Genomic DNA, 25923 nt, shown 5'->3' on the forward strand with positions numbered 1-25923 from the left:
AAATTTATTTTTTATAAATTAAATATCCATAACGGTAAAAAATTTGATGTTAGTCAAGATAATAAACATGTTATTGTACTTACATGAGCTCAATGACCCAAGAAGCCTAATATCAAATAGGGTAAAGTACTAAATTGGTCCCCTACGTTTAGATGTAATTTTGTTTTGGTCCTTAAGATTTAAAGTGTCCTATTTAAATAAAAAAAAGAAGTTTCATTTAGTTTCAATGTAGTCTTACCGTGAGGTCAAAGTTATATAATTAACGGAATATCCTACATGACAGCAGTATAAGAACAAGATAATCTAAAGAACAAGTACAAGTTTCAGATGCACAAAATCAACCGTAAATGCATCAATATATTTATTTATCAATTTTCTTACAATTTAAATGAAATATTTTTTTATAGAAGTAAAGAGAATGATAAATAAATGTATTAATATATCAACGGTTGATTTTATGTATTTGGAGCTTGTACTTATTTTCAAAATTATCGATTTTGTTCTTGTACTGCTGTCATGTAGAACATTTCATTAATTATTTAATTTTAACTTTATAGTGGGACTACATTAAAACTAAATAAAACTTTTTTGCATTTAAATAAGACACTTTAAATGTTAATGACTAAAACATAATTACGTTCAAATGTAAGTATAATATTATACCCTATTAAATAAAATATTCCTAATAAAACTCCAGCTAGAAGTAGCCAACAGTAAGTTAATTCAACCTGGTCTAAAATAATTGAATTTAAATCTTTTAAATTTTGAATTTTTATTTTAGAAGATAAAATATGATTTTTTATTTTTAAATGATTTTTTTATAATTTTTTGTCCAATTTATAAAATGAATAATAAAAAATCACATTTTAGCTTGTAAAATAAAATTCAAAATTTAGAATAATGAGTGCGCTCGCATTTGAATGCTCGAATACGATCTTTAGATCCGATCTTAAATCCGACTTAAGGAGCAAATTTAATGCTCCCCAAAATAATCATCCACCATGAAAAAATTACGAATAAAGCTGAAAATTATGATACAAAATCTCTCAACCACTCTATAAATAATTCTCTATTTTAAATAAATTCTCAATCTAGTTCAAAATATCTGACATTAGAATACTCCAATCGTGGTTTATACACGAATTAAGGACTCCTTCGAAAGTTTGGACCATTATCAATCTCCATAAGTTAAACCACTTTGGAACAATTATATCAAAAAAGAAAAAATAATTGTTCAACCCTTAGAGTTAATAAAGTATCTTATTTTTTTATTAATTGTATTTGATGAAGAATATTAAAAAAAAAAAGAAAATTATACACCAATTCTTTTCCATGCCTATTATATATGTAATTGATAATTGATCATTGATAATAGACAATCTAACAAGAAACAAATTCTTTTACGAAATAAAATTTTGAGGAATAATTTTGGTAAAAGTTTTTTTTAGACTAAGGTGTCCAACATTTATAAAAAAAAAACTCATTTGAACTTTGCAGTATTACTCTTTTCTAAATAATATTTTTCTTCCAAATTGCAACTCCCTTTCACCCTTTGGGATATCAACGGTCAACGGTTGATAAAAGGACAAGGGCTATTTGGATATGCAGGCTCTACATAGCATACGCTGCACTGAATCTGATCCACTCTAACCGCCTTACTCGATCAAACTAGATGCTCATTTTTCGTGACAGTTTCTTATCTAAAACTGCGCGCCTCTATTGCCAATCAAACTCCCTCCACCCCTTTCCCACCCATCATACCCGTCCAGGCGTCCATTACATCTCAACCGCCTAAATCCACGGTCAAAAACACTTCGAACCGCTCAGCCCTCATTCATCACACGAAACATGCGCAGCACCGAAACTTTCTACTCCGGCGCTTCTATTTCCCTCCATACATAACCGCTAAGCTTCCTCCTCGTTAAACTGCAATTTAAAAAATTCGTGGCAATTCTGTTGAAGAGGTTTCAGTAAGAGACGCGATTCTTCTCTCGAAACGATGAAGCATTCTGCATTCAGTTCTGTGGTTCTCCGAGCTCTGATCAACGGCAGGAATAACTGTAACCATAGTGGCACGGCGGTTGCAACTGCGACGGTGATGCCGTTTATGGCGGCGGAAATGAGCCGCCATTTCGCGGGTGCTGGTGGCTTGAAAAGAGGATTCCCCTGCTGGAAGAGAATGATGGCTTCCGAGTCCCTGCGGTCGCCTGTTGAGGCAAATTCGACGGAAAAGAAGGAGGAGGAGAAGAAGAGTGAAGGCAGCAGCCTTGTGGCCTCGAGTTATTGGGGGATTTCGAGGCAGAAGGTTACGAGAGAGGATGGGACGGAGTGGCCTTGGAACTGCTTCATGGTGAGGAACTGAGGATTCAGTTTTTGATTGTTTGATTCGGCAAATTATTTAATTATTTTGTACTCTATATATTTATGGCTTTTCATAGTTCTACAGTTGTGAAGTATAAATGTTCATGCGAATTTCCGTGCATTGGTTAGTTCATTATGAAATTTACGATCAGTTAAGGTAAATCTTAGCATTACCACAAGATTTTGTTGCTCTTATGAAGTGGAGGGTTTTTGTTAATTGTTTTGTTATGCTGATAATGGTTGGAATTCTTTTAAAGAGCTTATATCAGTATATGGAACCACTAGTTTTTTGGGCTATGGTTATCTTTGAACGGATGTTAGCATGTTTTGCTTTTTGTCTATGCAGCCGTGGGAGACTTACCATTCAAACTTGTCAATTGATTTGACCAAGCATCATGTTCCAAAGAATTTTCTGGATAAAGTTGCTTATAGGACAGTGAAGCTCATCAGAATTCCGACTGATGTTTTTTTCAAGGTGTGTAGTATAAAATCCCCTATAGTGTGGGCATAATCCCCAACAAAATATAAAAGAAGCCAGTATATAATTTGTGTATAAAGGGGGATATATAAAGAGATACCACAACTTCATTAGAAAACTATCAAGATATTTTCCATGTGTATAAGTTGTCCTTCATCATAATCCATGGCGTGATATTTCCAGAGACAATATGGTTGCCGTGCAATGATGCTTGAAACAGTTGCAGCTGTTCCTGGAATGGTGGGAGGAATGTTGTTGCACCTGAGGTCGCTCCGCAGGTTTCAGCACAGTGGGGGCTGGATCAAAGCATTGCTTGAGGAAGCAGAGAATGAGAGAATGCACTTAATGACCATGGTGGAACTTGTGAAGCCTAAATGGTATGAAAGAATACTTGTTCTTGTTGTCCAGGGAGTTTTCTTCAACGCGTTCTTTGCGCTTTACTTACTCTCCCCAAAGTTAGCTCATAGAGTTGTTGGGTATCTTGAGGAGGAGGCCATACATTCTTACACTGAGTTCTTGAGGGACCTAGAGAGTGGTGCAATTGAAAATGTTCCTGCTCCTGCCATTGCAATAGATTATTGGAGGCTTCCCAAGGACGCCAAATTGAAAGATGTTATAACCGTCATTCGTGCTGATGAAGCTCATCACCGAGATGTGAACCATTTTGCTTCTGTGAGTATCATTCAAAACAATGTTTATCTTTTGGTTGTGTTGCAACATATCCTCTGAAATTGTTTATGCTTCTTTCATTTCATTTTCTCTCAGAAGTTAGATACGATTTTTTCCCCTTGGAACATAGAGTTTGAAAAGTGTGCATTTAAGATATATGGATATATAGATAGTAGTATACCCGAGGAGCAATTCTAAAGACAACTAAAAATGACAATTCTTCCAATTTCCTCAGCCCTAACTACAATTTCAATATAAAGGATTGTACAGACACATTCATTAGTTTCAGCTGAGAGTATCCATTCCATCATTCATTTCACCTACAAAATGCTGATTAACTTAACTTTCTACTGAAATATTACTAAACTATATGGAGGTTAAAGAATCAAAAACCTAACCACTTTGGTAGACTTGGTATCATGTGAAAGATGCATTTTCTTCTTGTGGTATGTTATCCTTGATTTGTGGTCGGTAGGTTCATTGTTTGCTTTCCAAGGGAGAATTACTTAATTGACCATCTTTGGTATGACTGTATTCACATCTGCATATTCTGATTGCATTTGTACGTTGGATTTTATACAGTTATGTTCTTCTCCTGTAGGATATCCACTTTCAGGGAAAAGAACTGAGGGATGCACCAGCTCCTATTGGCTATCATTAGCTCTATACATTGCTGTTGCGACAAATTCAATCATGAGGCTAAGTCCTCTTTGGTGTTCATCTGGATAGCTACAAGTACCAATATTTTGTTTGATACAGGAATTCCGTGTTATACCGCTGTTATACTAATGAATATGATGATCCTATAGTCCAACTCATCTGAAGACAAATATGTTTATAAGGAAAACAATACTTGGTTCAATATGATAGAGTTACAACAAAGTCAGAACACTTCTTCCACCTTTGGAATACAATATCATCATTATAGACGGAACGTTTTGATTGGTAAGTCGTAGTTCGAAGCTGAGGCATCATCTTCAAAACATATTTTAAAAATCTAAAGTTAGCAGCATCAGTTTACAACAAAATGTTTGTTTCGTTCGTCTTTTTCACATGTATGCTTACGGGTTACCTCTTAAACCTTCCCACTAGTTGTCTTCTAACAGTTTCAAACAGAGGATATATGCTTTAAAGTATTAATCGTTGGTTAATTGGTTTAGACTCAATATGGTATGCAGTGAGAGTATATGAACTCAAGTGAAATTTTGTTCGTGTGACGCGACATGATGTTCCAAAATTAGTATTGCATAAAGATTCACCATTTCACATCTTATATCTTGCATTAGGGTGCCGTCAACCATTTTTGTTAATTCCTTAGATCGTTTCCTAATTATAGTAAATGGATGCTCTATTATATTCATTTCTGTGGGGGGTTTTATGCAGCAGCCAGCAGGTCATTGTAAAGGTTGTAGTTGAATATTTTCTTCCTTTCTTTGCAGATGTCTAAATACATTCAAAATCTCTAACAATAAGTTTACAATTATTTTCCCCATAACTTGACCAAGCAAAATCGAAGACTATTCTATTAAAATTAAAGCATAAATCATAACACTCCCGAATCCATGATTGCATGCTAAGAAAGAAAAAAAATGATGGTGCAGAGGGATGGCCACGCCATTCTCGTGCCAACCACCACCAACAATAATAGTACCTAATATTCAGAGAGAGAATGAGAGACGTTACATAAATTATGTGTATATTTGTTTTAATTTTTTTATATTAAAAGTAATTATAGAAATAAAATATTTAATAGAACAACACATATAAACCGTACAAACATCGTTTATACGATATTTAATAGGACTATCACCTGACCCCATATTTCTTTACCTTTTAGCCGATTAATTTCCCGTAGTGATTCTTGAAATGAAATGCCGAGTAAATGAATGAAACGTCGAACTAGTTTTAACTTGTCAAGCTAAACACGAGACTAAATATATCCATGATGATATAAGTTAGAGCTAGTTTAGGACTTTATTTGTTGAGTCAATATTAGAAAAGGAATTCAAAAACTAATATAGTATCCAGAGGCCAGAACTAAATGTTGAGACTAGTACAGTAAATTTGGGATTTGAGAGACCATAAAAAAAATTAGGGCTGTCAAACGGGCTAGCCCGGCCCATTTAGGCCCGACCCGTTAAGTTCGTGGGTTAAACGGGCTGGCCCGTTTAAACCCGTTTTATTCACGGGCCTGGATTTTCTAGCCTGGACCGTTTATGGTCAGTCCGATGGGTTAAACGGGCCAGCCCGTTTATCATTTTATTTTAATTTTGAAAAATATTTTGACAAAAAATACCACTTTTAGGTCAAAAACCATAAAAAATAATAATTTTTTTAGTTGATGGGTCAGATTTTCGGATCGGATCAGGAGAAATATTAGCTAAAAGTGCTACTTTTTTTAAAAAAAAATGTAAAAAAATTTAAACGGGTCACCCGTTTAGCCCGCGGGCTAGCCCGTTTAACCCGTCATTTTTTTCGGGTTAATCGGGCTCTCCCCGTTTAGCCCAAAATTTAAACGGGCTTAATTTTAGAGGCAAAGCCCGCCCTTTTAAACTCATAAACGGGCTAGCCCGATGGGTTTAGCCCATTTTGACGGCCCTAAAAAAAATCATAAATCTGAAGGACTATTTGGGATTTAGTCCCTTTTAGCCACTTTCATACATGTTCAGTACTGTCTCATTTTTAGTATCAACAATCATACATAAACCCTAAATCCTAGTTAGTATCGATGATTCATATCTGGTGTTTAAACTTCGACAAAAACAAGAAAAACAAGAGATGGGTTAATCATTGTTGTTTCGTTGCTGACTTGCTGCACCCCAATATCCACTATTCCACTGTAAGCAAATCCCACGGATGGCTTAACTCTTAAGTCTATAACCATCTCATATTTTTGAAACGCCACAATAGTCACCTTCCATGTATGGTACTAGCAGCCTAGAGAAAGAGCCACCTTAGCTTAAACAAGCGTTAGTTCTATTCTCTTTTCCACTGATCATTCATCCCTCCTTCGAACTCATCCAACGATGATCGATATTAAAATTATTATTTTATAGCTATATACTAAAGCTTTATTTAATCATCCATTCATTCTTTATTCTTTACATTGTACGAAGCTTTTGTTTCCATTTCTGCTACCGTGTCGATGAAGGAGAAAAGAGGGAAAAAGGGGCACGAGAGGGATTAGTGAACTCCGAACCAGAAAAAAACTTAATAACAGCACTTCAAGGAGAATGTGACAAACCGACAAAAGGGTTAGGTGAAGACTGAAGAGTGGAGAGAGAAAAGAAGGAATTGTGAAAAGCAAGGGGTCACGTGACGGGCACTATATTGCTGAATGTTTTATAAATTATAATGTGATTAAAAAGAAATTTAAGTTAATGACTATTATTATTAAATAAATACTTTTAATTTTCAAACGTAACCGGATGAAATATTTTGAAAAAAAATATTTAATACATGCATAAATAAATAAAGTAACAGAAAATAAATATACCACTAATATAACAATAGGTACATGAATAAGAAAATTAGATAGTTAACAACAATAAATATCAATAAAGTAAATATATTATCATAAATATTTCTCAATTATTACAAGAGTGTCGCCCACCACAAGAAAAACGTGTAAACAGGAGTGGATTCTAATACCAAAATTGTGCAATACCAAATTTAATTAGCAGCGCAGTGATAGGTAGAAGAAGTGAAGAACTGAAGAAGATAATAATAAAAGTAAATAAATAAAGAAATAGTAGAGAGTAACACGCGCAAAGCTATAACTTCGCTCAACTGGACCAGTAGATTGCTTCCACATTCAAACAGTCTCCTCTTGTTCTTCTTCAACTCTTCAGCAGAATCCAATGGATTCTGCAATCTCCGTCACCACACCGGCGCAGATGGCACTCTTCAAGGCTCTCCACCGCCACTTCGCCGCCACGGCTCCTCATCGCCTTCCTCTTCTCCGCCGCAGCCTCAAATGCGCAGTCAATTCCTACGCCTCCCGCCACATTCCGAGCTCACCCGCGGTTTTCAGTTTCTCGCCGTCGCTCAGTGCCTTCCGCGTGCTGCTTCCGCCGCGACCTCCGTGCCGTTTACGGTGCGTTTCAAGCTCCGTCGCTTCCTTCGTTTCTGAAGCCGGCGGCGGAGGCTTCGGCGGAGCCGGAACTGGCGGCGAAGGAGGAGGGGGAGGCGGCGGCGGCGGCGGCGAGTCTGGAGACGGTAGCGTGAAGTTAGTTGGAGACGCAGCTCAGGAGGTTTCGGCGCTTTCGCCTGATGTGATCATTCTCGATGTTTCGGTATGAAAAACTTGTTTGAGTGAAGTATGGTTTGGTTCTCTTCTTCCGTTTTATTTTCTTTGGCATTTCTAACTAAGCTTTCTTTTACGTTCTCTTTGTGTGCGTTTGATAGGGAATGACGTGCGGTGGATGTGCTGCGACTGTAAAGAGGATTCTGGAAAGTCGTGTAAGTTCGTTGCAATATTGATTTTGATTTGGTTTAGGTGCTTCCATTATTCTATATGTGTAAATTGATTAGTGTTTGCAAATGTTGACTAACTTTGATGTTGAATGTGCTCTTGTACGTGAATAGTTGATTGGCATTTGATGTTCATGTGTGTGCAATATTTGAGATTATATTTGTAAGCATTGAATTTATATACCCACGTTGTGAAATTGAACTCCCTTACACTATGATCCAATTATAAATAGATAAGTCTGTTGTCTGTTGATGTTCTTAAGGTAGCATTGAGAATCTGTGTCGCTATCTTCTGTAATATTTAGTTCTGATAAAAATGATAAAAAATCGTAAAAGGACAGAAAATTCAAGGAAATGACAAGTAAGGTAGATAAGAAATTCTATTTTTCTTCTTTAAATGCATGGCCATTTAGATTTTTTTTTAAAATTTGTTTTCTTAAATAAAGGATCAGTAATCTGAAGTGTGGTTCTTTATTTCTTATGTTAATGCACAGCCCCAAGTGTCATCTGCTAGTGTGAATCTAACTACAGAGACAGCAATAGTTTGGCCTGTATCTGAAGCGAAAAAAGCACCAAATTGGCAGAAGCATTTAGGGGAGGCACTTGCAGAGCATTTGACTAACTGTGGATATAGCTCCAGCCTTCGAGGTATGTTTTCAACATTATCAGTATAATGTCTCTTTGTTTGTGTTTCTGGGATGGGAAAAAATTTAGGAAGAGGTGTCAATGGATGCCACAAGCCTCAGTGAGACAATTCCTATGAAGGATCAGGATCAGGAGCCAAACCCAACATCTTAGTTGAGAGAGTTCGATCCTAGTAGTTGCTGGCTCAACATGGAGTTTATTCCTTTTAATATATTAATGCCTGTTTCTTTTCGCTCCCCGTGGTTATTCTTTCTTTTTCCACCCTTTTTATTATGAATCATACCTAGTTTGTCCCATCTTAGTAATGTCCTTTGTGCGTCTGTTATCTCTCTGTTATTGAAGAAATATTAGAATATTTAGGGACAGTATTGTGCAGATCAATCTGTAAAAAGTGTAAAACTCAGCTTTGTACCACCTTCAGAATTGTTATAGCCATTGCTTGATTATTGGTAGACCAACGTTGAACCCAAGATTTTGGTTGGGAATTATTGAATAGTGTGTGAGGATAATTTTTTCGCAAGTGATTTTTCTATCAAAAGAAGTACATAGTGGTGCCTTCAAATTGCCCAATAGATGATATTGGATGCCTTTGAAAACTGGTTATCCACTTAGCAGTTATTAGTGTAAATGAGATTAGATGTTAACATATGTCATAGAATTCAATTTGATTCACATGAAGCTTGGTGGGTTAAGTGGCAGGTAAGGACGATAGCAACTGAAGGAATTATTTCATCATATAAATGCTAAAGAGTGGTTGTCTGGAGTCAATGGTATGTTCTTAATTCATGAGGTTCTGAGTTCAAAACAATACCTTTTTATATGGCTAAACTATTTCCAAATCTTATATCGACCATTCTTAGATCTATAGGATAGTTTAAAACCATTATTGATGTTGTAATTCCTCCCTTCAGTAGGTGAGTCTCCATGGATTCTTGAGGGTATTGGAGTTCCGTGACACTCTTCTGGCAGCCCTGCATGATGACGGATTTGCTGATGTTGACTCTGAAAGTAGCAACCCTTTAGTTATCAAGAATTTTGAGGACTCTATTTTGTATGAGACTATGAGTGATACATGGGCTTATGTAGCTGTGTAAACAATTATTGCTTACCGCCGCTCTATTTTATCTTTGCCCATTGTAGGATAATAAATGAATTTTTGATATGTCTATCATGGTTGTAGCTGTATCGTTGTACTTTTAAAATCATAATTTGTTTTTCATACCCCTCATATTTCTCTTTATCATGTGCGATGGTGTAACAGTGCTCTGAGTTATTTCTACTTTCTTTTACTTGAGGGACAGAGGATAGTCCTTTTTATCTTTTGGCTGCATTCCCCTTATGCATGCTTGTTACCTCCTACTAGTGAACAATATGCAAACTAATTTAGCAAATAACTGGGAAGAATGACTGTATTGTGCTCATCTATGATGGAAACGTGGCGTAAACCCCTCTAAATTGCTACTACAAGTTACTTTTTTGAGTGATAATTTCTTTTGCTAAATTAAAATCATATCAGCTTTCTCCATTGGTATGGTTGCTTGACTATCCTGCTCTTTCTTAAGTGCAGACTCGGGAAGAGACAATTTCATCCAAATTTTTGAAAGAAAGATGGAGGAAAAGCGCAAACAATTAAGACAAAGTGGTAAGAATCTCATTGAGTCTTTTCTATAAACCAAGTGTAGCGATAACAGCCTACTTCTGATATATCTGAATGGTTCTCCGAGGATTTATCTGCTTTCTAATCTTGATACTAATCATCATGGTGCTTCCTTTTTTTTGTGCTGTTCTAAGGTCGCGAGCTAGCTGTTTCTTGGGCTCTTTGTGCTGTTTGTCTTGTTGGCCATCTCTCTCATTTCTTTGCAGCTAGGGCACCGTGGATTCATGCATTTCATTCTGTTGGATTTCATGTGTCACTGTCTTTGTTTACATTGCTTGGTCCTGGTCGCCAGCTTATCTTAGATGGACTAAAAAGCCTTCTTAAAGGGGCACCAAACATGAACACCCTAGTTGGTCTTGGGGCCTTGTCATCATTTACAGTCAGTTCATTTGCTACGCTGCTACCAAAATTGGTAAAATGTTCATTTGAACTTTAGCACCAACCTGGAATTTTCATTTCATTTATTCTCTAGCTATGTTTTGTTGCTCGGCTACACTTGTAAAAGTTAAAGAAAATGGAAAACTAAAATCCCATATTTTGCGGAGTGTCTTATTTTTTGTCATTTACTTATGACTTCTAAAGTTATGGCTAATTGATGCTTGATAAGACAAGTTTTCAACTAAAAATTGCACTATAGTCATCTTCATTTATTTATCATTTTATATATAAAGAAGACTATAAGATAGCAGCATTTGTTATCCAGATTCTAAAATAGAAACTAGGTAAAGTAAGTAATATGCTATATCAATTCGGGTGGTTTGGTTTAGTGTGATATTTTTCTATAAATCAAACCCGCCAATGTAGGATCCGATTCATTGGTTTGGACTGATTTATGTACACCCTGTTTACCTTTACCTATAACAATGCATGTTTTATCCGTATTCTCTATCTCATTTACTTTACGGTGCTGGTTATAATTTTATTTTTCTTTTTGGTTTTGGATAAAGACTAAGAATGGGGTGTGTCTCTTAAGCGACATGCTCACTGTTGGTGTGATGCTTCTTGTCTGTTTTCATTTGGCATATTAATCCAAAGCCAAAAAGTATATTTGTTTCCTCAAATTATACATATATACATGTGATGGCAATCGATTTAAGTTTATATGTCTTAAGTCTTAACTATATTATTTTCTAATGCAGGGTTGGAAAGCTTTCTTTGAGGAACCAATTATGCTGATTGCATTTGTCTTGTTAGGAAGGAATCTTGAGCAGAGAGCAAAAATTAAAGCAACAAGTGATATGACAGGACTTCTTAGTTTACTACCATCAAAAGCCCGCCTTCTTGTTAATAATGGCAAAACAGAAGTTGACTCAATTGTTGAAGTTCCTTCTGACAGTCTTTCTGTGGGAGACCAAATTATTGTGTTGCCTGGAGTAAGTAATATCAAAATCTACAATTTATTGGAGATAAACCTGGAGCTCCTTCAAACAGAGAAACTTTAATCTTTGCTTTTTTTTTTTTTAAAAAAAAAGAAAGGATGACTTCTATTAGCATGTCTTGGATGGTAAAAGTTATCTAATGAGATATGAAAGATAAAGGAAGAATGATACGGGAAAGGGGGATTACTCTTCTTACCACACTGCTTTGTTCCTGAACCATGGTGCTCTATGTATTGCAAGACATTTTCTTATAATAATGATTTTAAGTTTGAACACCCTGTCTATATTTTGGGAAGTGACATGCATAAGTATGTGCTTTGATATTCCTTTTAACATTCATTTTTATTCTCTAGGATCGTATCCCAGCGGATGGAATTGTCAGATCTGGTAGAAGCACTGTAGATGAGTCAAGTTTCACCGGTGAGCCACTTCCAGTAACAAAATTACCAGGGGTACCATTCTATCCTGACATATTCGTATAATATGAAATTTAGTTGTCGCTGGACGCAATGTGTTGGTTTCTTTAAGCAATGGTGCATGCTATGGTCATGGTTTGAAATTCTTCAAGGCATTGTTTGCATTTATAAATAAAACATGAAGACCAGTTGGTAATTGATGATCATGTTTTATGTCTGCATCTTTGTTAATGATGGACACACTTCATTTTTTGTTGATATATGATTGAGACTTTCACAGTTGTGGAACTGGCAGTACTGGGCGGTATAAGACTTCAAGTAACTTTGGTTGATGGATTTTATATCTGTAGAGTGATGTTGCAGCTGGAAGTATAAATCTTAATGGAACTCTCACAATGGAAGTAAGGAGACCAGGCGGTGAGACTGCTATGGGGGACATTGTACGTCTCGTTGAAGAGGCACAAAGCAGGGAAGCTCCAGTACAGAGATTGGCTGATAAGGTTTCTTAATTAAATCTCAATTATTTTGAGCAAGTTTGTTTCTATCTACAAATGTCTAGTCTTGCAAACTTCATGCTTCTATATTGGGTGGTTAGCTTCAATTATGTTTTCTTCTTTTTTATATGGTCTTCCCCCCTTATTTTTTCAAGTAGGATTTCTCATCCTTTTGTTCTTTGTGGCTGTATTATCCTTTTTCTTTAATAAATCTTATGCCTTATCCTCATCACTAAAAATAAGTGTTAGCATTTTTTGTATCCAGGTGGCTGGACACTTCACGTATGGGGTGATGGCAGTCTCTTTCACCACTTTTACATTTTGGAGTCTATTTGGCAAACATGTTTTACCTACTGCTTTATACCAAGGAAGTGCAGTTTCATTGGCTCTGCAGCTTGCTTGCAGTGTTCTGGTATGCTTCAAATGTTTATGGACGTTAAAATATCCCTCGATGCATTTTGAGAAACAAGGAAGCTTGAAAATCTTGTCTACATCTCTATACAAAACTAGCAAATTAATATTATAAAATCTGTTTTGGTGCTCTCACATAATGGGTTGGCCATTTAGATTGAACTGTTCTTTTGACAAGGCACAACACTATATATTTACATATATATCGTTAAATCTTTTTGGCTATGCTTCAAGCTTCACACGATTTTATATAAGATGTTTAGTAGTGTGTTAGAAACATAGAATCTATATTTTGGCATTTTCAGAAGGTGTAGAGTTTCTTTAACAATTCATTATTCAAATCAATTTAATTCATTCCCTTTTTATCTGCGTGTAACATCTTTAGCTACATGGTTCCTAATTTATGGTTCTTTTGGCTATGCATCTGCCCTCTTGTATTTTATTTTGAATGCTACGTCATTAGTTTGTTTGAGAGCATTTAAGGTTCAGGTATTTAAAACTGCAATAGCTTAAGACAAAAAAAAGAAAAGAAAAGAAAAGAAAGATAGCTCTTTTGCTTTCATGAGAGACCCTTTTACTATTTAAGAGGCACACATACTTAGGTTTTGTTAGTCCAACTAAATGATTCATTTATTGTTGTTGAATTCTATGGAAGGTAAAGTACTATAATTTTCCTTTTGAGATGAAAAATAGGAGAGAGAAAATAGCCTGCTAAATATTTTAGTTTTCAGTTACTGTCTAGATGAAGGATCTTATAGCTATTCCTGGTAGTAATACTTGTCTATTGATGCAGGTTATTGCTTGTCCATGTGCACTCGGATTAGCCACACCTACTGCTGTGCTGGTAATTTCTTCATAACAATCACTTCCATAAAGACTGTTTAATCTAAGATTATGGCATTGTATGTGTATTTAACAGGTTGGAACTTCTTTGGGGGCTACAAGAGGTTTGCTGTTGCGTGGTGGAAACATTCTAGAGAAGTTTGCCATGGTAGATACAGTTGTATTTGACAAAACAGGAACCCTTACAGTTGGTCGACCTGTTGTGACAAAGGTTATTGCTCCTTCATGTGAACAAAATGCAAATTCAAGGTACTACTGTACAGCAAGATACATCCACCCATTAATCACGATCAATTTTATGGGAAGATTAAAATGACGTCAACTTTGTTTGAATTCTTCATTAATACAAGATGATATCCTTTTTACTCTGACTAAAAAACATGCGTTTTGCTATGTATATTCATGCAATCAAATAATAGTTCTAATTTACATTAAGAATGTCAAAATAACCCATCGTTGTGCTCACCTTTTCTCTCTTTTTTGGTTAAAAAAGGTCTCCAAAAGAAATCTAATGGCATTTTGTGAAACATAAATCTAGATATGTAAAAAATATGTATATACTGTATGAATTCTTCTGTTGAAGTTATCCAACTCAATGTGGTATAAAGTTCATTTTTTAATTCAGCCAAGCAGAAGAGAATACATGGTCTGATGTCGAAGTTTTGAGGTTAGCAGCTGCAGTAGAATCGAATTCAGTACATCCAGTTGGGAAAGCTATTGTGGATGCTGCTCAGAAAGTTAATTGTACTAATGCTAAGGTTCTTCTTTCTCTATTCAACTTCCCCATCCTGACATCAAGTGTTCTCACTGCTTTATTCTGTGACGAACTTTACTTCTTTTCTCTCATCATATCACCCACTGTTCTTTGGTTCTCTTCTTGCTCGTACAAATCACATGACGCTTTTGCTTTACATGAGCTGATAAATTGAATATATTCTAATACATCTTTTTGGTGTAGTATTAAATATCATATCATTAGCTTTAATTGTTATAGTATCTTTTATTTATTTATTTATTTATTTTAAATTATTGATTAGTTTATCATATTAATAAAATGTATTTTGCTTAAATAATGGAAATAAATAAACAAAATTATTTGAAAATTAAAATAAAAAGATAATAACATTGTTATATTTGCCAACCGTGCTCTTTACTATATTACCTGGTTTATCTATGCGTCTGAGTGTGTATGTGTCAGAAAGGGAATGATATCATAGTTTATAATACTGGTGGATTTTTGGCTTTCCATGAGCTAATCTGCCTCTAATAACAGTTGGCTAATTGCTATGAGTTGCTATTCTCTTGTAGAGGAGAAATGACTGGGTACTTAACTTTGTTTAGTGCCCCCCTTTTACTGTCAGTATATGCCATCTATATGAGATTGACTTATTAATAGGCAACGTTTATTGGCTGTAAGACTCACTGACTAATGTACTTTTGTAAAATAGAACCTTTTGGTGGTAATTTGTGAATGGCTGAAATCTGTAATTCATGTTAAATATATTGTCATAAAGGTTAGTTTCATGAGGACACACCTGTTAGCGTATGTATGCCTTACTACAAATTTGCAGGTTGCAGATGGAACATTCCTTGAAGAACCTGGTTCTGGTGCAGTAGCAACTGTTGATAACAAAAAGGTCTCTGTTGGGACATTGGATTGGATCACCAGGTACTGGAGTATTTGATTTTTATCATTCTCTGAAAATATACAGGATAGGATGCACCTCAAATTTTATTTATTTTTTAAATTTAATTTATTTAAAGGAATTTTTTCCATTTTTTTTCAAATGAATGCAGCATATTGCTGATTATGCTTGCTTTAGATTCATCCATGTTACTAAGATACTGGATGGTAGCTTTGTTCTTTTTTTTTTTCCTTAACAAAAATGTATATACTATAAATTTTGTTTAGTTGTAGAACTTTTTCTTGCCTTTTTCTTTATAAAGTTCTTATGTCAGCATATATTTCCTTTATATAGGCATGGGGTTAGCAGCAAGATACATCAAGAATTGGAGGATTTTAAAAATCAATCTGTTGTCTATGTTGGAGTAAATGATACTCTAGCTGGCCTTATTTATTTTGAAGATGAGATAAGGGAAGATGCAAAACACGTTGTTGATCAATTGTCTAAGCAAGGTATTGGAGTATACATGCTGTCTGGAGACAAAAGGAATGCAGCTGAGCATGTTGCATCCCTTGTTGGAATCTCTAAAGAGAAGGTAAAAGGTTGCATACCTTGACATAGCTGAATTGAGTCATCTATTGCTTTATTACTCAGAAACTTCTACATTTACACTGTAAAAAGTGTGGAGCTACAAACTTTGACGATGTTGATGACCCCAAGCCTAAACATGCTCTGTGTGTGTTTGACTGCTGTTTACTTACAGCAATTGACACCTTGTGGTATATGTAAGGGTGTGCGGCGTGTGTGTAACTGCTGCTGTTTTAGACTTGCAGCAATTGATTCCCACCTTGTCCATATGTAATCCTTTTGCTGGCTCTTTCAGCTTTAGCATAGATGTCTGTGTACGTCTTTGGTCCAAATTCTTCTTGTACAAAATTCCCCACTTTTTTTGGTTAGTTAATGATTGTTAGTACTTGGAAAATTTGTGCCAATTGCAGGTTCTATTTGGAGTGAAACCAGATGGGAAAAAAAAGTTCATAAATGAACTACAGAAAGATCAGAAGATTGTAGCTATGGTTGGTGATGGAATTAATGATGCAGCTGCCCTGGCCTCTTCACATATTGGTATCGCATTAGGTGGAGGTGTTGGAGCTGCTAGTGAGGTGTCTTCTATTGTATTGATGCGCAACCAGCTCTCACAGGTATTCTTCTTTCTTTAGGATCTTTTATTTATTCTAATCTTCTTAAAACTTTTCTGTGTTGTCCAAAGTTGTCTTCACTTTACAATATGTAGGACATGTCTTAAGTTTAAAAATGAATTTACTTCAATTATCTCAGCCTCGAATACTTCTTGAATCTTGATGAAATGTATTCAAGGTATCTAATCTGTTATGACTATGCTCTATGCAGTTAGTTGATGCTTTGGAGCTCAGCAGGCTAACCATGAATACTGTAAAACAAAATCTTTGGTGGGCCTTCATATACAACATTGTAAGTTCTCCCGTGCAATATAGAAATTGATCTGCATTTAAAACAGGTTGCTGCAGTGTTTATCTTAAATTTTATTTATTTATTTATTTATATTGTTATTATTATTATTATTATTATTATTATTATTATTATTTTGGTGTATTTAGATAGTGATAGAGAGAGGACCCATGTGATTTGTTAGTGGGAAAATTTGTATATTCGAGAGTGTTGAGGAGGGAGAATTTATTCTGATTCTACATAAAGGAAATTAGAGGAAGGTGAACGGCTGTGAGTTGAATTTTTTTCACGTTGAAATTTGAGCTCCACATCAATATGTTCTAAGTTCTAACAGCTTATTTCATGCTACTCTTCGTATTAAAAGTTAAAACGCAGAATACAGTAAGTGTCGGATCTAATTTAAGTAATGTCCAACTGACCAGTAACATTGAGCACCGATTCTACCTCTAGGAAGAGTATTGTCATGAAATCACTGGTCGATGTCTCGCATCTCTGTTACCAGCCTGCCACTGTCCATTGCACCTTCTTTTATTTTTTATTTTTTAATTTTTTTATGCACCCATTAAAATAACTATATAAACACGATCATCTTTAAACTTGACATTTTGAGTCATGTTATGACAAGATAAATAACAAGACTTGCACGAGGGAGAGGGGGAAGAAAGGATAGGACCAAGTAAGTACAAAAAGAAGGCTGCTATGTTGGGAAATGCTAATTTTGTTTCTTTCTTTTTCATAATTGTTTTGCCAATGTTGCCATGATTTTGATGGTGGTTGTTATTTCTTGTGTCAAATATTTGATCAACACTGTTTCTTATTTATTTATCTATCTTTTATTTATGGGCATTTATCATCATTATTTTATTTTTATTTTTTTTCCAAAGTTAGGAGTGAGACTCAAACCCGAGACCTCTAGGTGAGGATGGGGAGACTATGCCATTTGAGCTATAGCTCGTTGGCGCATTTATCATCATTATTATTATTTGCTGTGTCTTGAAGTTAATATAACTTGAACAAAACAAAGATAACTTATATTGTGTGTTTATTCCACTGCCACCGGGATACTTATAAGTTATAACTTACTTTGTAACTACTAGTTAAGTTTTATATTCAACCCAGTTTGGGACTGATTATTCTTCATTTGTTGTTCCAACGCTTCTATTGATTTTTTAATCTCTGGAAATGTACTATTCAAATGGTGTGTTATAATTATCTTTCTATCTTTATACAGGTAGGGATTCCAATTGCTGCTGGAGTGTTATTCCCTATAAATGGAACTATGCTGACTCCATCAATTGCTGGGGCTCTCATGGGCTTGAGTTCCATCGGTGTAATGACCAACTCGTTACTTTTAAGATTCAGATTTTCTGCAAAGCAGAAACAAATACATGGCATGTTGCCGAAGACCAAAATATATGCAGATTCTGACCTGGAAAACCAAAACCAGAAACTGAAATACCGGTATTAGATGTTAGGAGGCTCCTCCTAATAGCATAGAAACGAGGTTCCCCATACTGATGGCAGGTTAAGTAGAGCATGCTAGGTATATGCCTCATAAATTCTAACCTTTGATCTTTGCCATCACAATGGTGGGGACACCACCCTAATTTATATAATGTATAATTGGAGGATATGAAAACAATTTTTTATTTGAACTAAATAAAATAAATTCCATAACCATTTTGGGTCTTCCATCCTGTTAATATTATCTTGACGTTTCCCATGTCATCAGGATTACTGCACAATGCTGGCTTTGCATGGGGATATTAGGTGAGGCATCATCCTTAGGCTACCGTTATAATATAAGGATGAGGAATTTTAATATGGGTCATGCTATCCCTACTCTCTGATTTGGATCCTCTACAACGAGAGTAGTTATAAATAATAAAGTGAAGAATTGATCAATTGCTTTTATTGTGCATGGATTTCACCGAACTGATTTAAAGGTAATTAATTTTCATTCCTTCACTTTACAACTACTCTCCACAGAATCCTAATATATTCTTGGAAAGACAATATTACTTTCTATTAACACTCTATTCTGTCTTTTATTCCTTCCCGCCAGTAGCTAAGCTTGTGGCAGCGTCGTTTGTGTCAAAATAACTTATCCTTCCAATGTTCTTGCATCGGGATCCCTTGCAATCTCATGAAATTCATTCGTGTATAATGCCTTTTTTGTATTTGCAAATATTACATTTCATATTCTGTGAGAAAAATATCTTTCATATTGCACCTCAACAATTTTTTATTTAATATTGGATTTAATTTATACATATGGATGATAATGTAAATTCAGTTTGTATCGTCACTTAAATGACTAAACCAAGAGAATAATTTGATCAATCTAAAAATTATAAACCAATTTAATTATGATAAAAAATTTACATATAGTTATTTTCATGTAAAATTAATAGTTGAAAACTGTTTGACTAAATTATAATCTAACACTTTTTAATTATTAATAAACGATTTTACCTTTAATTATTTCGAAAAAATCACCTTAACAGAATATCATGTCCAATTTCTTAAATAGTGCTCGCTCTTCTCTTTGCCTTTTTCTATTTGCAGTTAAATAAAAATAAAATTTAATAGTGGATAATGAACCTATTGTCCAAAGAAAGAACATACTACATCTAAACAACGTAATCATTGATCTTTGAGGAAAATATCAACCTTTTAGAACCCTATATGCTCAAGTTTGCAATAATCATATCAAGTTTTCTAACGTTATCTTAGTAAAGATGTAGGAATAACCTTAATAATAATAAAAGAAAGGTAAAAATTCAGGTGCAATCAACTTCATATAAAATTGATAACTAAGAGTCATTAGATGAAAATTTAGTCAAATCAATTAAATTATTTAACGGCTTGTTAACTGCACCTGAATTTTTATCAAAAATAAAAAAACATGTAAGAATAACCTATAAGATCCGATCAGATACCACTGTACAAACTCGGCGTTCTGTAAAACTGAACTGGAATTCCACACCCGCATTTGTACACAGCAATGTATACGTATATATATATATTTTTCCCCTCTCCCTTTCCTTAAAAATGTTACAAATATCAGTTACTTTCTGTTCCCAGCCTGTTCTAATTCTGTATACCCACGTAGCAATCGACAACCATAAGGAACATAAAAAATTTCCGAATGATGAACTGGAAAGATATTCAGTAAGTTCGGAAACCACGTATCCGAGCAAACCATTCGAACTGTGCAGTTTCAAATGAGACCCCTCCAAGACCCACTCACTGCTACCTTTCTGTTTTCCAAATTAAGTTGCATTTGTTTTATTCGGGTTGTAAAAAATGTGTTCAAACCATGTAAGTCATGCCAACCTGCATCAGATGTGAATGGGGTACACTTAAGTTTGCGATACCCCTCCTGCAGTTCTTTCTCAAAAAGGCATAAAAATAGTTAATAACTAGCTTCTTTAAGAACCAGGAGTCTTTCCTAGCCCGTATATCCCCATGACCAACAAGATAAACAACTCCAGATTCTTTAGCCTTGCGTATAAAAGATAACTCTCTTTCAAGACTCTGCTCTGCGTCAAGCACTGGGGGATTATTTGAAGATGCTGAAGCCACCTCCTCTGATGTGCTTGCTTCAAAAGTGGGAATGTTTGTATCATTAAATTCAGCCAGAAGGGGAACGCCGAGTGAGTAAACACTCCCATTGGGAGCTATGAGGACCCTAGAAGCAGAATAGTCATCTTCTGAATCACTATCATCATCCCCATCACTCTCAAGTGACCTCTCTTGAGCTTCTCGACGTATAAACTTCTCTAGGCTCTCCATCAATAGCTGCTCAAAAGTCTGGTGATTTTCTTTGCGAACATCTTTGTAGCCATACCTGTTGGCATATATCAGAGAGGATCAGAGAAAATGGGGAGATTCAAACTTTTCTCTTGATTAGATGTGTAGAGACAATAGGGAATTGGAAAAGAATCCCCCGAAAAAAACCTTGATTTGGGACAGAAAAAAAGGTTGTTCAATTGGAATTAGGATTACATTTCTTTTCTTCTTACTTCCTTTCCAACCAAGAGAGTTATTGCTCTCCAACCAAGTAAAACGACATTATAATTGCCAGGATCAGTATGTATGATTAGAATTTCAGTGTGCCCACGTAAAACATAAAATATACGTTCAATTCACAAACAAATAACTGCTCAAACATACCTGTCAAAATAGTTTAAGTTATTATTAGTTGATTTAACATCTAAACACTAATAAAGATTTCACAATAGCAATTTTTCCCCAAGAATCCCTAACATAATTTTATCTATACTATGTCATGGAATTAATGTTTTGACAGATGATCACGTAACATTTTCTTTTCACAATCTATTAGACTTACCCAAAACTAGACCACTTACATGGATATTAAGTTAGCCCCAGTGATCTCATATAGTTACACATCACACATGTCCCTAAGAAAATTTGAGATCATTACCTGGCAATACAACGAAATATATGATAGCTTTTCTGGCAGACTCGCCTGAACAGGAACCTTTCACTTTGGGGTACCATAGAAACTGGAACATACTTGATACTCACAAATATGATCATGGAGTGTATTGCAGGAAGTGTGGTCAGGAAATGTCCAAAAATTCCTGGAATTCCTTTGACCAACTCATTATAAAGTAACCCAATTCCAGGAGCTCGTATTGTCCCCAGATTGGAGCCCAATTCTCGCATTAAATCCATTGACAGCTTCTGCTTGACTTCAGTTTCATATTTAAGTTTGCTTCCATAATTCCATACAAACATTATAAAAAAATTTATTATGCTTAAGACCAGTATAATCCAACTTCCATCCGGTATACTACACAAAACTGAGGAAAAGAAAGCCAACTCCAATCCCAAGAAGACTACCACAAAACTTAGCACTATGATGATGTGTGTCTGCCATATAAGGACCATAACAAGGGTTACTAAAATAGTGGTCATCATCATCACCCCCAGCTCAGCAATGCCTGAAAAAGATAAAATTTACAAGCTCAAGACTATATATTTCATATTCATAATAAAGAGATAAGTTCAGCACTGAAAACACAAGAATCAACTTCCTCCTCCTATCTAAGCCAGCAGGTCAAAATAATGTTTAATCCATGAGTGAGTGTTGAATGATCGGATCAAATTTGTTAATGAATAGGTCATAGGTTTAATTGCGCGTACTGCACATCTACTTTGTACTTAATCTGTAAGTACCATTATAAGTCCCTGCAGAATCTCACAGCATATCCTGACCTTGGAATGAAACAACCTACCCTCCCTCTGAACTTTTAAATATTCAGAAAAAGGAAGGTTCGATTGCATCTATTTCAAATCGCATGATGATTGACACTTTTTAAAAGCTTGCAGATGGAACCAAACATATCTTTATATTTTATATGTATGGAATGTAATAATTGTGAGCATACAGAGTTCCGAAAGAACTGTGCAATGATAGTATTCAATGCAATCAGTGCACACAGGTTTCTTGATGCGAATTAGATCCTTTTAAACATAATTCAACCACTGCTATTATTATTTTTTAGCAATAGTTGAGGATATATTTAAATAGTTGATATCCCATTGAACATGTGAAACTATTTACAGTTTGACAGGTGATATGCATATCCAACAAATAAATTTGATAAAATACCTTGAAAGATTAAAATAAAGAAACTGAAAAAAAATAATAATTACCATATGCATTTCCAATCTCATCAATATTGGATATAGAGCAGACAAACACCAGGGAAACAACCAATAGAAACCAGTTTATGACAGGGATATAGATCTGGCCCATAAATTTCCGAGAAGTATGAACTATTTTTAGACGAGGAAAACAACCAAGTGCAGTTGACTGCTTTATACATGAAAATGTGGCTGTCGTCATAGCCCGGCTAGCAATTAGTGCAGCAACAAGAGCAATGACGAAAGTTGGCCAGAATGCACCTCCTGCACATAAAGATTTTAAACTGTAAAGACTTGTGACAGCAGGTAGCCAGATAATGATGAACAGTAGAACAGAACCTGGCACTTACTTGGAACAGAAGAAAAAAAGGCTTGACCAGCATCAGCATGGTTTTCCATAAGATATGCTGCTTGACCCAAATAACCCAATAGTAAACACGGCAAAACAAGAAAGACAAACGTAAGCTGCAAACAAAAAATTTCATGAATTCATCCATTTGTTAGGGAAAAGGAAGATAAAGAGAGTAAAAGAAATGAAAATAGAGGCTATGATAGTATTAACTTTCACATGATTTGTTACCTGAACCGATCGAACAGAGAAATAACAAAGATCTGCAAACATGGCCTCAGAACCTGTAAATGATCCGGTTAATATAGCATAAGAGATAGACATATAAGAGATGGTTAAGTTTAAATTGCATAGTTTGCATGTCAATATATCAAATTGTTTGTGTGTATATGTGTGATTTTGACATGACACCACTTATATCCATGGTTGATTAAATTGCATTCCTCTTGCAAAGCAAAGGAAGAAGTGTCACTAAGAGACATATCACATTTCAGTAATCTGTGTCCAACTTGTTCTCCAGCAAATATCAGTGTAAACCAGTTTTACACGCGCATTCAATTATGTAACGTCACGTCAGCGAAAATAACTATCTTTTACACTGAACGTGTGAATAGTCATCCTAAAGAACGGATGTGATCGAACTTTACACAGTCCGTGCATCAAAATTAAACTACTATATATATACACATAGAGAGAGAGAGTATAGCAAAATTAGAAGTACAGCACAGAACACGATATTGCCTCTACTACACCAAGGATCTTGCATATAAGTGCTTACCAGTTGCACACAAAATACAGCCCCCTAGAGAATACCATGCTTTGGTTGAATTCCTTGCGAAGAAATAATAGATGTGAATAGGATTAAAGGCCCTCAAGACACTAGTGTCATATGTGACTAGATTGTATATCCCAATGCCTGCAAGAGAGCAAAACCATATGAACAAAGCAGGTCCTACAGCAAGCCCCATTTTACTTGTTCCATACTTCTGCACACTGAACAAGATGACGAGGCAAGTAACAGAAATCATCACTACTTCATCTGCATAATCAAGGAAAAAGAATAAGTGACCAATTCAACTATTAAAATAACCATTATATAGGAGTAGGAATCAGCTTATTAGTTGTTAGTATGCGGGCAAAGAATTCATCAAAAGGTTAACTCTCAATACCTTGCTCAATTGCATCTACGCCAACTCGCAAACCATTAACAGATGATAGTACTGCAGGAAGTTATGGACATAAAGTAAGAATTAATATTAAGAACTAAAAGTGGTTATTGAAATTTGAAAAACGATATTTGGCCTTGAACAGAAACAGCAAGATATCATTACAAGCATGATATAGATGTCAGTCCAAATGCCTTCTGATCAAAGCATCTCCAAATAATGTACAAAATACACAACAAAACAGCAGTTAATAAACCTGACATTGCCGGTGTTACAACCCCATTAGCTATCACCATAGAAGTACCAGCAAGCACTAATAGAAGCAGAATCTTCTTGAGAGTCACTGAAGACTCTAGCCTTTCCTTGAATTTTAATGACCTTTCAAGCTCAGGGGAAGGCACCTTCAGCCTAAATCCTGATATCCGGGCATCTGATGGCAACTGATTGGGAAGTAGACTCACCTTAGCATTACGACAAATCAAAGAGTACAAGGCAAATGTGCCACCTGCAATGGTTTCAAGACAATCATACATTTGGTCCAGAGAACTAATGAGAAAAAGAGAGAGAACAGAAAAAAGAACAGTGAAGGAAAATCTTCAAAACAATAACATACCTTCACCATCATCGTTGGCCCACAGAACAACCAGTACATACTTCACCAAAGGAATCAATATTAGAGTATACAATACAAGTGACAATGCCCCAATAATGTCCTCATTGTCATTAATAGGGGCCTTCCTGAACATAACACTGAAGGTATATAATGGACTCGTTCCAACATCACCAAATACAACACCAAGAGTTTGAAAAGCCAATATGATTCTCTTTCCCATGTTGACATCCTGAAACAGGGCATGTCGTTACAGCAGAAATCAAACAACTCCAATATCCACTCAAAGCAAGCAAAAAATATAATATTTGAAGGGAAAAAACTGATAATAAATTTAAAACTCGAGAAGTCACCTCAAATTCGTTTCTCTGAACACCAGGGACCTCAAGAGCTTCAACATCGAAGGAATCGATTCGCGGGCCAGTTCGAACGAGCCTCTGCTCGCCATTATCCTCGTCCTCAGAATCCAGAACAGAATGGTGGTGCCGCAAATCGGTCTCGAACTCATCAATCTCGGAGGCATCGTCCTCGTCTTCCTGGAAAACCCACCTCGATTCCGTGGAATCCATCGACGAACCCCTCTCTGGATCCCCGTACTCAGCCATCGCCTCCGCGCAGAAAAAGAGCTCAAATTAAAGGTTCAGAAATGACGGGAATAAGAAAACGAATTAGGAATTTTAGGGTTTGGCATAGGGATTTAGGAATTGGAGAGGAAATTGAGCTGAATTTGATTAGAAGGAGAAGAAGAGGAAGGTGGAGATCACGAGCATATTGATGGCGATGGTGGTGGTGGTGGTGGTGCGATGCAAAATTGGAAACGACACGTGATGCAGATGTCGTTTAGCGTGAAAAATTAGAACCAAGTAACTAACCGTGTCAGCGGCGTTGTGGTAACTGAATCTTGTGTTCAACTCAGCTGCTCCACAGTCTCCACGGCTCTGTCCATCATATTCATATGCATGACAGCATGAGTTTTCAGTTTTCACGTGCTAATGAATCAAATTTCATTGATGCTTTATGGATTTTCCTGTGTAAACATTGCACAAAGGCTAGAAAGTAGAAAGTGCCACGCCTTCTTTTTTCTGCTTCTAATCAATTAGCATGGTTAGGCACTTTTTACAAAATTAATAATATAAATTTTCTTATAAATTGTTTAGAAAAGCTATTTTTAGTTATC

At 35.6% G+C, this 25923-nt stretch overlaps 3 protein-coding genes across 8 annotated transcripts; 2 read left to right on the forward strand and 1 right to left on the reverse strand.

Moving 5' to 3' along the window:
• Nucleotides 1-1745: 1745 nt before the first annotated feature.
• LOC130967754 (ubiquinol oxidase 2, mitochondrial-like) lies at nt 1746-4437 on the forward strand. Its single transcript, XM_057892751.1, has 4 exons — nt 1746-2350; nt 2708-2836; nt 3023-3511; nt 4110-4437. The coding sequence occupies exons 1-4, from the start codon at nt 2000-2002 to the stop codon at nt 4167-4169; spliced, it is 1029 nt and encodes a 342-aa protein (XP_057748734.1). The 5' UTR covers nt 1746-1999; the 3' UTR covers nt 4170-4437.
• A 2751-nt stretch (nt 4438-7188) lies between these two features.
• LOC130968484 (copper-transporting ATPase PAA1, chloroplastic) lies at nt 7189-19217 on the forward strand. 6 transcript variants are annotated; one of them, XR_009081674.1, is made up of 19 exons: nt 7189-7803; nt 7916-7969; nt 8476-8629; nt 10194-10268; nt 10418-10695; nt 11423-11656; nt 12016-12114; nt 12429-12578; nt 12838-12984; nt 13777-13827; nt 13903-14075; nt 14452-14584; nt 15398-15495; nt 15806-16046; nt 16450-16653; nt 16862-16942; nt 18171-18269; nt 18672-18885; nt 19005-19217. XR_009081674.1 is itself a non-coding variant. In XM_057893779.1 (18 exons), exons 1-18 carry the CDS (start codon nt 7369-7371, stop codon nt 18711-18713), a joined length of 2748 nt encoding a protein of 915 aa, XP_057749762.1. In that variant the 5' UTR covers nt 7189-7368; the 3' UTR covers nt 18714-19189. The 6 variants fall into 6 exon arrangements, 2 of the variants coding, with proteins under 2 accessions (XP_057749762.1, XP_057749761.1); XR_009081672.1 differs by having other exon boundaries at nt 7190-7803; nt 18171-18482; nt 19005-19188; XR_009081673.1 differs by having other exon boundaries at nt 18171-18463; nt 18672-19189.
• Nucleotides 19218-19856: 639 nt separating this feature from the next.
• On the reverse strand, nt 19857-25820 carry LOC130968555 (potassium transporter 7-like). Its single transcript, XM_057893899.1, has 10 exons — nt 25100-25820; nt 24750-24978; nt 24393-24641; nt 24140-24190; nt 23749-24009; nt 23202-23254; nt 22972-23086; nt 22631-22885; nt 21393-21915; nt 19857-20792 (listed from the first exon to the last, which is right to left on the reverse strand). Exons 1-10 carry the CDS (start codon nt 25349-25351, stop codon nt 20255-20257), a joined length of 2526 nt encoding a protein of 841 aa, XP_057749882.1. The 5' UTR covers nt 25352-25820; the 3' UTR covers nt 19857-20254.
• Nucleotides 25821-25923: the final 103 nt, after the last annotated feature.

This window comes from Arachis stenosperma, chromosome 3, assembly GCF_014773155.1.
Source record: "Arachis stenosperma cultivar V10309 chromosome 3, arast.V10309.gnm1.PFL2, whole genome shotgun sequence".
Taxonomy (NCBI): domain Eukaryota; kingdom Viridiplantae; phylum Streptophyta; class Magnoliopsida; order Fabales; family Fabaceae; genus Arachis; species Arachis stenosperma.

Coding starts and splice junctions, on each gene's coding strand:
- LOC130967754 (XM_057892751.1), top strand. CDS start 2,000: ATGAAGCATTCTGCATTCAGTTCTGTGGTTCTCCGAGCTCTGATCAAC. Junction 2,351..2,707: donor GGCCTTGGAACTGCTTCATG/GTGAGGAACTGA, acceptor TTGTCTATGCAG/CCGTGGGAGACTTACCATTC. Junction 3,512..4,109: donor ATGTGAACCATTTTGCTTCT/GTGAGTATCATT, acceptor CTTCTCCTGTAG/GATATCCACTTTCAGGGAAA.
- LOC130968484 (XM_057893778.1), top strand. CDS start 7,369: ATGGATTCTGCAATCTCCGTCACCACACCGGCGCAGATGGCACTCTTC. Junction 7,804..7,915: donor TGATCATTCTCGATGTTTCG/GTATGAAAAACT, acceptor TGCGTTTGATAG/GGAATGACGTGCGGTGGATG. Junction 14,585..15,397: donor TTAATTGTACTAATGCTAAG/GTTCTTCTTTCT, acceptor ACAAATTTGCAG/GTTGCAGATGGAACATTCCT.
- LOC130968555 (XM_057893899.1), bottom strand. CDS start 25,351: ATGGCTGAGTACGGGGATCCAGAGAGGGGTTCGTCGATGGATTCCACG. Junction 23,255..23,748: donor CTGTATTTTGTGTGCAACTG/GTAAGCACTTAT, acceptor GATCATTTACAG/GTTCTGAGGCCATGTTTGCA. Junction 21,916..22,630: donor TGAGATTGGAAATGCATATG/GTAATTATTATT, acceptor TATCTTTTTCAG/GCATTGCTGAGCTGGGGGTG.